Source organism: Eleutherodactylus coqui, chromosome 2 (assembly GCF_035609145.1).
Source record: "Eleutherodactylus coqui strain aEleCoq1 chromosome 2, aEleCoq1.hap1, whole genome shotgun sequence".
Taxonomy (NCBI): Eukaryota; Metazoa; Chordata; class Amphibia; order Anura; family Eleutherodactylidae; genus Eleutherodactylus; species Eleutherodactylus coqui.
Genome location: NC_089838.1, coordinates 131,171,746 through 131,188,199, shown reverse-complemented (window position 1 = coordinate 131,188,199; position 16,454 = coordinate 131,171,746). Strand labels below are relative to the sequence as shown.

Genomic DNA, 16,454 nt, shown 5'->3' with positions numbered 1-16,454 from the left:
GAAGAGTTTCTGTGAGAATAATAATGGTTAAAGAGTGGAAATTGCTTACAAAAGGCAAATCTCAACGTCCTGAAGATGTCGTATCGCACCCACATGGGTGAACGGTGAAGTATAAATAGATGAGCAGGATATTCGGCTGGGGTACAGGATGCCGCCTCATTTCCCTCTTACAGATACATAAATGCACAAGTGTTCTTCTAAATTCTATTAACAGTTACAGGCCTCTGAGGACAGATGGCTACATTTAACAATTAGCAGAATGATTTGCATGAAGCTGATTTAGTCTTCCAGAATGTGCATTTGTGGATACAATAATGGCATGATCTGCTCATGAATGGATGGCAGAGTTGGAGTTCTCCAAGTTCCATTGTCTGATGGTGAAATGTTTATCTTACAATTTCTCTCTTCCGTCAAGATATTCTGTGACAAAAGATAAAAAAGCCTGAGTATCAGTCTAGTGCGGTAACTATACCTACATCTATAGAATGTAATCAGCAGGAGCGTCCCTATGGGTTAGTACCAGATACTGAGAGCTGCTGAAGGGGACAGGAGAAGCCTGCAACTATAAATCACTAAAACTATCAACTAGAAGCCAATAAGTGTTGCTCAGAAGCTAAAAATGTTTGTAGACCTTGGCAGTAACTGAAATGCATGTTTTTAATTCTACATGCATTGGGTATACAGTGGTCCCCCAAATTAGAATAGTCGTTCTGAAACTAATTAATATTGTTGAAGCTATTGTAACTTGAGATTATAACCCCATGGAAAACTATTAATTCGCAAAGTCCTTAAAATAAGAAAAATGGAGTAGTCCTCAACCAAAAGAGCAGCACCTCCTGGCACAGGTAAAAAGCAGTATAGGATATGTAGCACCACACTATACAATAGAGAAGCGCTACTAGACAGTCAATTGGTGCACATGTTTAAGTAACACGGGGGTTTTACCAGTGAAATTCCCATGCTGATTGGCTAGATTTTCCAACAGTGTAGTGTGGCAAATTCAGACTGTGTTCAATCTAGTTTCAGGTTGTTATGGCTCGGGAAAGACCATTGTATGTGGAAATATAGTATCCTGAGGTCCTTGTAACTTGAGGGACTACCATACAGGCAGACTAGGACAAAATGTTAATAAAGTAAGGGCTCCTTCACACTAGCGATAAAATCGTGCAAGATTTGTGCGTTGCGAGATGCACAAATATGAAACTCAGTCTTTTGAATGGGTTCATTCACATTTGCGATGTTTTCCTGCATAGCACTGCGTTACGATGCGATGCAGAAAACAAATTGCAGCATGTTCTTTCTTTTGGCAATATCGCCCATTGTCTTTAATGGGGCCAGTGGCACCAGCGGCGGCCCCATTGAAACCAATAGGTGAACATCAGGATTCCCTGCTGCGGCTGTGACGGGATTCCTTCAGCGATCTTTTCTCATTGTTTTCAATGGGTCCGGTGCTGCTACCGCCGCCTCATTGAAAACAATAGGAGAATATAGTGATCTCCTGCTGCGGCGGAGATGAAGGGAACTCCCGCAGGGATGTGAGGTTGTTCTCAAATTAAAACTCCTCACATCCAGGGGTTTCCACGTGTTTTCAATGGGGCCGGCAGCAGCACCGGCCCCATTGAAATCAATGGGAGAAGATTACTATCTCCTGCAGCGACTGACAGCCACAGCAGCGGATTCCTTCAGCCCTGCTCTGATACAAGTCTGTTTCCCTATGAAAACACCTCGACTCCAGGGCTTTTCAGAAGTAATGTGAGGGTGATATGGAGGCAGAGTGCGCTAAAGTCCTCTCCTGGTCTCCCACCTCCCTTCACTGTGAACAGGCAGTCATTCAAAGATGAACAGCCTCCCTGCTTACAGGGAGCGAGATTTGCACATTGGTCTTTTGTTTTCAGTGAGCTGAAACAAAGTAATTGGCAACAAATGAGTAGTTTCTCGGCCGATAGTGTGGCTTTACACAGGACTCTCGACAAATCTGAAGAGCGAAAGATTCCTGTGAACCTCCATGCATAATTCATGGCAGTGCAGGATGTTTTTCTGGAAGCCCATCAGTCTTAGATGTGGGGAAATGGAAAAGTCGTGTGACAACTCTACGTGCGCTATAATGGTTGACGTAACAGAAATTGTACTTAATCAGTGGAGGAATTCCTGGCATAGAAATGTATTAATGCAGTACATTGTATATAGAAGTAGTCGTATATCATCATATATGTGTATATTCTAAAGTCTACATTTATTAGTGACACAAGCCTGCTATGGCTAAAAACAACCGTAGCTGTGTGTGGCTGAGATTCCGACTTCCCGAGTGAGTCTTGGGTGTCAGAAGAGGACATGGTGTTCTTGTTCAGTATTGTGGTGTTTAACTGGATTATGCTGGTGGATAATAACCTTTCCTGTGCTGAGAAGGTCTCGTTGTACTGTATGACCGGAAGGTGCACACTTAAGACTTGATTTGGCCTCTCCTGCTACATTGTGCAGTTATTGGCATGAGAGAATTCCTCTACTTGTTTGGCGTCAGGACTTTGCTGGACTTCTCTGATTACATAATAAGAGGAAATGTGCTATTATAATGTTTAGTGCTTTATCTGCTTGTGTCTGCAGTTCAGTTGTCTCTTCAAATAGGCATTTTTAAAGGGGTTGTACCAAGACTGAAAGTTATCCTCTATCCATAAGATGGGGGGATAACTTGTTGATCTGTGGGGGGTCTCACTGCTGAGACCTCTGACGATCTCCAGAATGGGACTGCTGTCTTCTGCTCTGCCTGTCCCTGTGGGGGCTGCTTCTCCCCCTGCAGGGACGTCGGCATGAAGGGAGCGCTGGCCGAAATCCCCGAGCAGATGCCACTTGGCTATTTCCACGGCCCCATTAAAAGTGAATGGAGCAAGTCATCCCCTTCTCTGGATAGGGGATAACTTGCAATCTTGGTACAACCCTAATGGTTCTTTTGGGGGAAAAGGGACACCTTATTTTATATAGACCTTTTTACAGACCAGATTTTGGAATCTAAATAAGTCTATAGAAATGTTAGGCATAATTTGATATCTTGTCTTATGTCTCTGCACATGCTAAAACTGCCCATAGGTGCTGGCCGTGCCGGGCTGTGTAGGAGCAGACCCATTTGTGTTGTAGGAACTAGTAATACATAAATGTTCAAAAGGAATTCGTGATGGCACAAAACATGTATGAAAAACAGTTCTGCAGAATTATTACATAGGGGAAACAAGTATTTAATAAGAGGCTTGAGTGCGGGAGATGAATCTTCACGGTAAGCCTATCTGAGAGATGGGCTCACCACGGAGAATCGTGGCAATTCGCAGCATGCTCGTGGACAGGGTGGCTGCCCTTTCCATTGCAACGCTATGGAAGGTATTCACTGAGTTCCACGCGACTGGATTTTCGCTGCAGGAAACGCTGTGAAAATGAGCCCGTGGACAGGAGCCCTAAATGGTTTCTTTTTTGCACTAAAAAAAGTCTTCAATATATAGATTGTGATATTGAAAATTGAAAAACAAAACCCCAGGTTTTAAACTTTGTTTAACATAACTTTCTATAATGGCTCATTTTCTGACTACACTTTCCTTTACGTCAGTCAGCAGTCGGGCAGAGGGTTTCAATCTCTGCAGTGCAAAACACACAAATCTGCCCTTTTTTAGGTGAGTCATAATGGAGGTTTGATGTGTCTTTGTGTGATGATGGCAGTCACAGAAGCAGCATGAGATCTGCTCTTTCTCCTTATTTGCTGGTGATTCTCACATGAAGGCAGCAGAGCTGCTTGGTTTACAATAGCCCTGGAGAGCAGCTGATCGGCGGTACACAAGCAGAATGCACTGTATACTCTAACCGCTAAGTGTAGCCACTTGTTATGTGACGGGGAGTATCTTTAATTCCCGCTTTCCACAATGAAGCACTTGCTACCTGTAATGTCCATGTGATGTGCAGGGGGTACTTGGTAAAGCTGTCATTTCCATAACTCTATTTCCCCCAGTCGTCTCCACGACAGCACCAATTGAGATTGCCTCCTCCTGATAGGACAGGAACATACTGAGAGGTTAAAAGCTCCCCCCCCTTCCCCACTTTCCTCAGTGTCTTCCTGTCCTGCCAGGAGGCAGGATCTCTGAGAGAAGCTGGTGGAGAAGCCAGCCGGAAGCCTACTCACGGGCGGATCGGAGGGCAGTGGGTCAGCCTGTCCTCCCTTCCCAGCCAGACGACTCCCGGGACGCCACATGGGGTGGTAACCCCCGGGCCAGGTTCCTCCCGCGGCGGCCCATGGGGGGTACAAAGCGGGAGCCTCAGCCCCCCTCGTCCTCCCTGCACGTCATCGCGTCTGCATCAGGAGCGGAGGGGGCGGGGCTTAGCGCAGGAGCGCGAAAAAAAAAAAAAAATAGGAACCTGAGAGAAGCCAGAACAAACCAGCACTACAGGTCGCAGGGTGTCTGCAGCATCGGTATAGTAATGAGTGCTCCAGCCCCAGAGACAGCTGAAACCTCAGCCTCAGCGGCCGTAAGTAGCCAGTGCGGCAAAAAATACAAAATGCAAAATCCAATGTATTGTATATGGAAAAATTGCATATTTACCCGCAAAAAATACAATGCAAACATCCAGTGTATTGTGTATGGAAAAATTGCATATTTACACGCAAAAATGCTTTATTTGTCAGGGGGTTAAAAAAAGACATCCCCCCCCCCCCCCCCCCAGAACAAAACTCAGAAAATGCGTGGAATGCGGGATAAAACTGCCAGCTACGTACCAGAGGCCTCTATGCAAGGCATACGTAGCTAGGCTAGTTAAAGAGGAATCAGGAGGACGTTAGGAAGCTGGTGAAAGAAGAGGTAGATCAGCCCTAACGTCACACCTGGCGCCACCAGCGAAACGCCATAAAAGGGCGTATGCTCCTGACGAGCCTTCCGACTCCGAGAGTTCTATCGGGTCGGAGCAAGAGGAACAGGCGGCGAGGAGTCCTCAGATTAGGAGGACTACAAAAAACTTATTCCATCAGGACGATTTAAGGGAATTGTCAGTCAGGGCGTACCCTACAAGATGAGATATTTGGGGGACTAGGGGAGAGGCGCAAGCATACCTTCCCTGTCCACAAGAATATCACCAAAATAATCCAGAAAGAGTGGAGGAAATCAGACGCAAGCTCCTTCTCCACTAGAGGGGTAAAAAGAAGGTACCCATTCGAGGAGGAAGTTTGCGCAAGCTGGGAGGAGGTACCTAAGGTAGACGTCCCAGTGGCCAAAGTAGCCAGGAAAACGACCCTGCCCTTTGAGGACGCCGCACAGTTAAAAGATCCCATGGATCGCAAAGCTGAGGGCCTTCTTAAGAAATCAGGGGAGGCAGCGGCAAACATACTTAGGCCAGGGATCGCAGCCACTTGTGTGGCGCGAACCCTGGGGGTATGGCTAGAACAGCTACAGCTACACCTAACCAATAAGATGCCGAGGGAACAGATCCTAAATTCCCTTCCAAACCGGCGTATAGCAACAAATTTCCTAAGCGGACGCCGCGGCCGAAGCTGTCAAACTCTCAGCGACAGCTACAGCCCGGTCTAACTCAGCCAGAAGAGAGTTATGGCTGAAATCGTGGTCAGGCGACCTAGCCTCAAAAAATAAGCTATGCGCCCTCCCGTTCTACGGCCAGTTTTGTTCGGACCGGACCTTGACAAGATTCTAGAGAAGGCGGCCGACAAAAAGAAGGGATTCCCAGAAGAAAAGCCACAGAGAGGGAAGACCTTCTTCCGGGCCCCAAGGCAACAGCCAGAGGCCTACCGAGGCAAGGGCAAGACAGACTGCTGGAGTTACCCCAAGGGGGGCAGAGGAAGGAACATCCTCTTTAACCCCCACCAGGGGGAGCCAAAGCAGAGACCCTGACGCCATCCCCGTAGGGGCAGGGCTGGGGGGCTTTGTGGATCAAGGGGCCGCGATTTCTGAAGGCCCATGAATCCCAAAGATCTTACAGCAGGGATACCGGATAGAACTGGTGTCCCTCCCCAGAAGAAAATTCATTATCACGGGAGGCTCCAAACAACAGTTACACCTACTAAGGCAAAGCATTGGGGACCTGCAACAACTAAATGCAATATTCCCCGTACCGCAAAACGAGGAAACCCAGGGCCATTATTCCAGGCTCTTCCTAGTAAGGAAACCCTTCGGGAAACAGCGGATGATAGTGAACCTGAAACCTCTGAACACCCGCATCAGATACAGAAAATTCAAGATGGAGTCCATCTCCTCAACGATAAAGTTGATTCCCAAGGGAGCCTACATGGCATCCATCGATCTAAAGGATGCTTATTTCCACGTACCGATCCACGAGGGGTCCCGGAAATACCTAAGGTTCGCAGTGGATATGGGCAAAGGAATAGAGCACCACCAATTCAGATGCCTGCCCTTCGGGATCTCCTCAGCACCCAGAATCTTCACCAAAATTATGGCAGAGGTAGCCGCCTACCTGAGGAAGAGTCGCTCCTAATAATACCCTACCTGGACGATATTTTAATAATAGCAGAGTCTAGAGAACTCCTAACGGAACACCTGAGGATAGTGCTAGAACTTCTCCAATCCTTAGGATGGATCATAAACTGGGAAAAATCCAGCCTAGATCCCGACAAACAGAAAACGTTTCTGGGTATAACGCTCAACTCAGAATCGCAATGCTCCTGCCTACCCGAGGAGAAAATACAAAAAATCTGACGGCTAGTCAAAACCTTTTTACGGAGACGACTATGCACAGTTTGGGAAGCCAGGTCTCTCCTGGGAAGCTTGACGTCGTGCATTCCAGGAGTGGCATGGGCCCAGGCTCACACCAGAGCCCTGCAAGCCTCAGTCCTATCCACGTGGGACAAAAGGCAGTCCTCCCTAGGGACAAGAATGTACATCCCAAGTATGGTGAAAACATCCCCGCTTTGGTGGACATCCCCAGAGAATCTGCGGAGAGGGGTTCATTGGCTACAAAACCCAGCCACTCGCATCACAACGGATGCAAGCGCCTGGGGATGGGGAGCGCATGTGGGGAACCAGTTCTTTCAGGGCCCATGGCCTCAAAGGACAAAAGAACAGTCCTCAAATTACAGGGAACTACAGGCCGTATGACAGGTCCTACAGCAGTTAGGGAACTCGCTACGGGACCAGCATATAAAGATATTGTCAGACAATATCACCACGGTCGCCCATATACGACACCAAGGGGGCACAAGATCTCCCGCTCTGCAAAACATCGCACAGAAAATTTTCCACTGGGCAGAGGGCCGGATCCTCTCGATCACGGCAACCCATTTGAAGGGGACGCTAAACCAAAAAGCGGGCTTTCTCAGCAGGAGGCAAATAGACCCAGGAGAACGGTCTCTCTCCCTGAAAGCATTCAGAATCCTGATCAACCAGTGGGGGACCCCACAATTGCACCTGTTCGCAACCAGGGAAAATGCCAAAGTAAGCAATTTCTTCTCCCTCCGGCCAGGAGATCGTCCGACAGCAGTAGACGCCCTAGGCCAAGACTGGGGAGAGGGGCTGGTGTACGCCTTTCCTCCTATACCATTGATCCCCAGAGTCTTACAACATTTCAGAACCCAGGTATGCACACTAATCCTGGTGACCCCCCCCTTCTGGCCCAAAAGAAGCTGGTTCGGTCTCGTAGCAACATTGAGCGTCCAGGACCCAGTCATCTTCCCTACCTGGACAGATCTTCTATCGCAGTGGCCACTGAGCCATCCAAGCCTAGACAAGCTCCACTTAACAGCATGGCTCTTGAGGAATCCTCCCTAAAAGAGAAGGGATTCTCAGAGAGAGTAGTAGAAACGTTAATGTCCAGCAGAAAAGACTACCCACCTTATCTACCAGAAAGTTTGGAGAAAGGTTTTCCTCATGGAGACAGGGAAGGGATCGCGGGGATTCTATCCCGGACATCCCTCTAATCTTAGAGTTCTTGCAGGAGGGCCTAGAGATGGGCCTCTCTCAAAGCACCCTGAAGGTCCAGGTCGCAGCCCTTAGCGCCATATGTGACACAAAGTTCGCAGACAACAGATGGGTCAACAGGTTCCTAGCAGCAGCAACTAGATTACGGCCTAGACCCATAAATCCTTTTCCAGACTGGAACCTTAATTGGGCCCTAAGGGCCATGATAGCGGTACCATTCGAGCCGATCGAAGCACTACCCATAAAAATGCTTACTATCAAGACCATTTTCTTAGTAGCCATCACCTCCGCAAGACGGGTTAGCGAGCTGCAGGCCTTGTCCATTCGCCACCCGTCCTGAAAAACCTCGGACACCAAATTAGTATTTAAAACGGACCCTGCCTTCATGCCAAAAGTAGTATCACATTGTCATAGGTCCCAAGACATCATAATCCCCTCATTTTTTTTTTTTAGTAAACCTAAAAACGAGGAAGAAAAAAACCCTGAGCTGCCTGGACGTTAGGAGAGCAGTCCTAGGCTACATAGAGGCGACAAGCCACTGGAGACGGGACGACAACTTGTTCATCCAGTTCAGTGGCCCAAATAAAGGGAGCAAAGCAGCAAAAAGCTCCATAGCCAGGTGGATCCGCCTGGCCATCATAGAGTCTTATAAAGCCCTCGGGAAGGAAATCCCTTTAGCTCTTAAAGCCCATTCTACAAGGGCAGTGGCATCCTCATGGGCCGAACATAGCGCAGCTTCGGTCGAGCAGATATGCAAAGCCGCAGTCTGGAAGAAACCCCACACGTTTGTTAAACACTATAGGGTAAAAGTGCAGCAGGACGAGGACATGGCCTTCGGCCGCGAAGTCCTCTCGGCAGCAATCCCACCCTAGGGAAACTTTAGTTGGTACGTCTCAATTGGTGCTGTCGTGGAGACGACTGGGGGAAAAAATGGATTATACCTACCTGATAATCAGGTTTCCAGTAGTCTCCACGAGAGCACCCGTACCTTCCCCCCCTAAATTGATAGAAAAGAAACTATGTAATATAATATAAAAAAAACATATATATAATATAACTTTATTTTAAAAAACAAAAAAACAAAAAAATCCCGGTTAAGGGAAAGAATTTAAGTTGAGCTCCTACCCCGGCAATTCGTTAGAATCCACTGAGGAAAGTGGGGAAGGGGGGGGAGCTTTTAACCTCTCAGTATGTTCCTGTCCTATCAGGAAGAGGCAATCTCAATTGGTGCTGTCGTGGAGACTACTGGAAACCTGATTACCAGGTAGGTATAATCCATTTTTTCCGGATTAAACTACTTTTTGTTTGACATTGTATAGTTTACAATTGAAGCTTGGACTATAGACTAGTGTAAGTAGACTACAGTATTTGTATGGGACCATTTGCTGCATTAGGCTGCCTTTACACGGGTGTTTTTATCGTTGCTATTTTGGTGCAAAAACGCTGGCCGAAAATCGCCACCATCTGAGGCATTGGATTTCAATGTATTTTTCTCAGATGGGCAATTTTTATTTTTGGTCCATAAAATCGGCTGGCTGGAAAAGATGGCGCAGACGGACCGCATTCCAGATGGAAAAGATAGTTCTTGATCTTTTGCTGGAATACGCAGGTCAGTGCCATAGATGCCTATGAGAGCTGCCTGAAAAGTCGTGGCCCTCAGCCAACCAGAGGCAGCACTTCCTGGAGGTGGAGATTTTCCAAACCACGGACGAAAGAGCTGCTGAAGACCTGTGTCGGCACCGCGGAGAAGTTGCAGCGGAGCTGACAATGCTTCTAGGTGATGTATGTGGCTTTTTGTGTGTTTCCCCCTCCCCCCTTGCAGCTAGGGCTTATGGTAGTTTATGGTTTTGACGGTAGGATTTCCTACTGCCAAAGTTGCACCGCACGAATACTGCGTTTTCATGCAATGCAACAGAGAGAGAGGAAGACGCCATAGGGAAACATGGGCTACAAACCCTCAAGTCTTGTGCATATTGCGAAACCCGTGAGGTTTTTGACGCTCAACGTAGTCTGCTACAAAACATTGCTCGGTTAAAGGAACCCATAGGAAAGCGTGGGCTTCACATACATGCGACTTGTAGCACTGTCGCATCGCGAGAAAATCGCGTGACTTTCTCGCCTGTGTGAACGAGGCCTTAAGCTAATCACCGAAGGGCCCTAATGGCATCCCAAGATTCAGACTTCAAGCTAATAATGCCCCTATATAAATGCCTTCATTGAATCCCACACTGCAGACTATGAAGAATAGCCAATATTAATCTGAAAATGACAATTCGAATAGAGCCTCCTCTGATCTAGCATCACCACCAAGCAGGTTCATAGTTTACGCAATACATTATCCTTTTGCTCAGATTGTAATCGCTTGCTTATATCAACACTATTAACTACAGATATAAAGTGTCATTCAATTCTGTCAATTCCTTCAAGGTGCTTGATTTTTTTAATTTTATTTTGTTTGTTTTTTACAATAAGGTCCCCTGTCCACGGCAGCCAACGTTATGCCGGCTGACGCTTTCCATAGCATTGCTATGAAAAGCGCCAGCCCCTGTCCACGAGCGTAGAGTCATTGCGATTCTCTACTCACAGCGGGCAATTCGCAGCATGCTGCGAATTGCTGCGATTCTCCGCGGCCAGCCTATCCATCAGATAGGGCTGACCAGCAGAGATTCGGCGGCGCCTCCTGCTCCCGGGCGGCAGCTTCCGTGGCGGAGATATGCCGTGGGACTTCGCAATGCCCGTGGATAGCCGGCTTAAGTGTAGATTTTGCAAAGATGAGAGAGCGCGGCTCTTCATACAAGTCTGGCTATTTAAACCAGCTCTATGTGTATGCCTGCCCGCTGCCAGTTCCAGCACTGGCTGTTTATGATGTGCGATCCTTGGATGAAGTCAATAACTGCATTTCGGGCTGCCATAATGTGACCGCTTGGCCCACACAGCCGCAGAAAGAGAGGTGAGTTTATATATGCGACACAGTAGCCATCTCTGACAGAGGTGTTAAGTAACAGATGTTTTGTATTGCAGTTAGATGAAAGGTATAGAACCTTTCTCCATACACTATCATTAGCAAGGTGGTAATGATAATTGTCTAGGTGTGCGCTGACATGTTGCACGTTACTCATAGTCAGGGCGTTTCCCATTAACGTGTCATGTGCGTGCAGTGCATGGAAGCACATATCAGCTGGGACTTGTTTCATTGTATGTCTAGTAGTAGTGTGTAGATTACTAAATATGCTACAAAGAACTCAAAGGGGTTCTAATAAAAGTTAATTTTCTTATTTAGATTTAAGTGTACATCTAATTATACAGAATCATTGTTCTAGTGTAGGTGTGAACAATAATTGGATTGCAGATTCTGTTTCCTAATAGTAGGCACCCGCTGCAGTCTGTGATGCAGTCTGTTCATATCTATGCACTAGAAGACAGAATGTGCCTGCCGCCTGTGTCCTAGGCTCTCAGAGCCAGTGCTGTAGAATAGGATGTGGTGCCTATAGAATATGTGAGATGGTAATGATGGCAGCTTCCAGTTTGGCTAGTTTGTTTTCAGTGGAATTACAAGTGGTGTTATGAACATTTATTTTTTCATTGATTTGCTAGAGCGTGAACGGAGGGTGTGTCAGGCAGTGAATTCACTTGGCGCTGTGCCTGCAGTACAAACTGGGGCCACTGCAATAAGGATACCTGCATCTGCTGCCGGTGGTGTCTGCACTGACAGCCGACTGGGTGATCGGTGGGTCTCTGCTGATCAACTATTGTAGTCCCAGACAACGGGCTCTGTGGAGGCATATCATCACTTCCAGGACTACTTGTTCTTCATGCTGAAGATGGTTCTTAATGACATTGGCTTCAAACTTATTTAAAAGCAGGACAACGACCCCAAACATACAGCCAATCAGACGTCTCTCTGATGGTATTGCAAGATGGATAAGTACATCCCTGTATTTCTCAGCATTAATCCTGACCAAATGCCCAACTCACAAGAGCTCGCAGATGGTGGCAGCATCAGTGGTTTATTCAATAAAAAATAGACTTTTATTGCCCCATGTTCGTAAAAAGGTACAGGCAACGTTTCGACTATTACAGTCTTTCTCAAACCAGGCTTGAGAGAGACTGTAATAGTCGAAACCTTGCCTGTACCTTTTTACGAACATGGGGCAATAAAAGTCTATTTTTTATTAAATAAACCATTGATGCTGCGACCATCTGTGAGCTCTTGACAGTTGGGGGGACTGGAGGTCCATGGTCCCCATTGTGACTTGGCATGTCTGGATACCTCTGCTGATTTTTGTCTGCATATTACGTGAGTGCCGTGGGATCTTTCTTGTATTGAAACAAATGCCCAACTCGGTCTGCTGAAACTCTGCCCAAAACTTGCAAGGAACCTCCACCATGCTTCACGCATTATTGTACCGCTCTCCAGACCTTCCGTGAACAAACTGCCTTCTGTTATATTACACATTTTGACCAATCAATCCAGAGCACTTCATGCAATCTTGCTGCACCCCAGTTCCCATATTTTTGTGTATAGTTGAATCACTTCGCCTTGTTTCTATGTCAAAGGTATTGCATTTTGGCTGCAGTTCTATTATAAAGACCACTTCTGGCCAGACTACTCCGAACAGTAGATGGTTCTTTGTTGATGGTATTGCTGGACATCATCTAAGTTCAAAAGGAAGTACATGTAAGCATGATGTGTCTTCGGTCCTCAATGTTGCCCATTTCTTGGACTTGTTCAAAAGAGCTTGAACAGTGCATCTTGAAACCCTCAGTTTGTTTTGACATTTTTGCTTTGGAGAGACCTTGCTGGTGTAGTATAACTACCTTGTGTCTTGTTGCTGTGCTCAATCTTATTGTGTATGACCTGTGACTTGAAACTGTCTTCCACAACCTCACCTTTGTAGCAGAGTTTGGATGTTCCTTACCCAGTTTTATACCTTCCACACAGCTGCTTCTATTTCAGTTAATGACTGCTTCAAACTACATATGAAAGTGTGTGTGCGTGTGTGGTGATTATATGCAACATTGCTAAGCGATAGAGTGGGAAATTCAAAATAAGAAAACAAGAAACAATTAAGACTGCGCATGACTGCGTGCACGAGATACGCCGTTACACACAGTGAAAAATCGCTGCCATACGATAGCCCGGCGCTCACAGCGGTAAGACGCTGCATTATACACGCAGCGTTTTTCAACACGCTCATGTGAGCCGGCTTTAAGCTACAACGTACTTTCATAGAATATATCCAGCTGTGTGCCTCTGCTTCGTTTCTAAGCGATTCGTGTATCAAATAGTGTTCGCCTTTAATTGGACTTGTGCGAGCAATTAGGTTTAAATAGAGTCCTAAAATACACCCTGCATCCTGGCAAATGTCCATAAGATAAATTCAGTCCAAGTTGTGAGTAATTCGTCTGTGTTCTTTTGCAGGTGGACAGGTCTGATATGAACACGCTCAGCTTGCCTATCAGCATCAGACGTGGAGGATCAGATACCAACCTTAATTTCGATATACCAGACGGTATCCTGGACTTTCATAAAGTCAAGTTTTCTGCTGACAGCCTAAAGCAAAAAATTCTGAAAGTCACAGAGCAGATTAAAATTGAACAAAGTGCCCGTGATGGCAATGTGGCAGAGTACTTGAAACTGGTGAATAGCGCTGACAAGCAGCAGGCGGGTCGAATTAAACAAGTCTTTGAAAAGAAGAACCAGAAATCTGCTCACTCTATAGCGCAGCTGCAGAAAAAGCTGGAGCAATATCATAAGAAATTAAAGGAATTGGAGCAAAACGGCTCTGCCACCAAAAGTACCAAGGATATTTCCAAAGATAACCTGAAGGAGCTACAGCACTCTTTAAAGGATGTCGCCAGCAGTTCTCGGCCCGCTGCAGCGGTGGAGGCCTGTAAAGCGGGCATGCCGGGGGTATCCTTGACGCCGCCAATGTTTGTGTTTAACAAATCAAGGGAGTTTGCAAATCTTATTAGAAATAAATTTGGAAGTGCCGACAACATCGCTCATTTAAAGAATTCCCTTGATGATTTTCACCCAGAAACCAATTCCAGAAATTTGAGTGGTAGTGCCACAATAGTGACAAAACCAAAGTATGCAAGTGATGACGAGTGTTCCAGCGGGACATCTGGTTCAGCAGACAGCAATGGAAACCAGCCATTTGATGCTGGGCGGACAAATGCTAGTGACAGTCAAGATCTCGCCGTCTTTCTAGATGAACTAAGAGAATTACGAGAAGTTCAGTCTCAGCTGGCAGAAGACATCGAGACTCTTAAAGTACAATTCAAAAGAGACTATACCATTATTTCACAAACCTTGCAAGATGAAAGATACAGGTAACGTCCTGTTCCATGCACACTTCCTTATTGCATATTGTAATGTACTTACGTTTATTGCTGTTGACTGAAAGGCCTTTAAGGAAACTTCTTTTCAGATAGAAGGGAATGCTGAGTTAATGGATAGGGGACTGCTAGTCACCAACCTAACCTTTAGGCTGGGTTCACGCAGGGCTGATTTCCAGCGAAATGTCCGCAGCGGACATCCCGCTGTAAATCGGCCGTGGGATGACCGCCTCCAGACCTGCACCATTTAGTGCGGGTTTCATCACGAATTCCTGTGTGGAATTCACCCCTTCATTGAAAGGGTTGAGTTCCATAGCGGAGACTGCAACATAATTGACATGTCATGTCACGGATTTCTGTTCTGCGCCGCAAGGAAGTTTCCGCACTGGTTTTGTGCGGGTTACCTCCGAAGCATGTGGACGGGATTTTCAAAATCTCGTCTACTCTGCTGCTACTGTAAATGCAGCAGAATTTCTGTACGGAGGATTCGCACGGGAATTCCGCCCCGTGTCAACCCAGCCTGAAGGACGTGTTCACACGGCGGAATTCAATGGGGGAAAATTTCACTTAAGCTCTGCCTCCTAAAGCTACGTCTTTTAGATGCATATTTTTAAGCAAATCCACACATGGAAATCTGATGCAGAGAATAGTCTTTCCGTGCATTTCCATATGATGTAAAAATAAGGGAGATGGTACAATGCCTCTGCAGCACCACCTATTGGAAGGCAGCATTCCTGCAAGTCAATGTTAGACTCTTTATACAAGCCTTGTAACAATAACTGAGAATTGATTACAAGGCTTGTATAGAGAGTCTAACATTGACTTGCAGGAATGCTGCCTTCCTATAGGTGATGATGAAAGATTAGGAAAGCGTCACTGAGTGTCTTTTAAAAAAGCAGGACTCTCCTAGTGCGGAAACCTGGTCCCAATAATAGTTCATAAAAGTTCTCTTGCTATGGAAAACGCATCCACTGGGGTAAGGGAAGGGCGGCATGGATTCCGAGGCTCTTTTAAATAAGAGGTCCCCAGCAGATAAAAACAAAGGATAAATCCTAAATAAATTTAAAAAACTGCACTTCTAGGTAGAGTATATACTCAGAAATGTAACCAAGGTGGCGCCAATGATAAAAGTAAGAAACGTTTCTGTGTATCCCTATATCAGTATGTATGTAAGATCTGTGTCCTCCTGGCTTGATGAAGGTGCCTGTGTGCACAGAAACGCGTTGCCAGTATTATTGTACTTTGCGGTCTCATATGATTAAAGATTAATAATTTTCAGCTTATTTACTGTGGCCGGAGTTCCCTATGCCTCCGTCTGACACCCAGATTGAATAAGGTCCTGTACCATCACCAGGAGGGGGCTTCCATGTTGATCATATTCCCCTCCTCTCGTAATTTTTTTTTTTTTTTTTTACTTTTATCCTTGGCGCCACCTTGGTTAAGTTTCTAAGTATATACTCTACCTATGAGCGCAGGATTTTTTTGATTTTGGATTTATCCTTTCTGCCTTCTAATAGGTGGCGCTAAGAGAGGTATTATTCCATCTCCCTTATTTGCATATTACCCAGAGGAGCACAAATGGCCTTATAAGTCTCCTCACTCGCTTCTAGGTGTTCTCCCTAAGGAGAAAAGATAGCGTTCCCGACCCACTTGTGAAAACGCAGGGAAACATGACTTTCCACGTTGAAAGTCCACATGTGGATTTTGCCCATTGACAGTGCGAAACCTGCAGGTGGATCCACGACAAAACTGCGACAGAAAAATGTGGATTTTAGAGGTGGGATTTTTCCACAGTGAATTCTGCCGTGTGAACGTACCCTGAAGCTTTGAGTACGAGGGAGTCTTCATTCAAAAATGAATTGCCGAAAGTGGACAACTCCTTTAATTACTATTATGACTTTCAGAATTAGTAGATTGAAGTTGAGAGAAAAAATGTCTAGGGGTGCCTGGGGCTTTGTAGAAATCTGTGTAAAGGATCTTTGAGATGATCAGGTGGAGGTGTGCGGGGGACGAACATTTTTCCTTGTAGTGATGATGTAGGGGAAATGTATTGTGCACAGCCATCCAAGTGAATGGGTCCCTATATAATAGAGCTGGAAACTCCTTCCAGCAGCTCTTTCTATCAGCTTCTTCTGGACTAGGAATTGGTGCATGTAGTGCACTTCACCACATTCCAAGAGGTACAGCAGATGCAACATATTG

The 16,454-nt window shown here is 46.1% G+C and overlaps 1 protein-coding gene across 3 annotated transcripts in view; it reads left to right on the top strand.

The window, feature by feature from the left end:
- The window catches only part of TMCC3 (transmembrane and coiled-coil domain family 3), a 71,554-nt gene that overhangs the window by 35,103 nt on the left and 19,997 nt on the right, over positions 1 to 16,454 (top strand). For 2 of the 3 annotated variants that reach the window (XM_066591531.1, XM_066591532.1), the window contains exon 2: positions 13,333 to 14,246. In XM_066591531.1, coding sequence (XP_066447628.1) covers positions 13,333 to 14,246 — 914 coding nt within the window. Of the gene's footprint in view, positions 1 to 12,563; positions 12,589 to 13,332; positions 14,247 to 16,454 lie in introns of those variants that run through there. The other variant, XM_066591533.1, reaches the window with a different exon arrangement.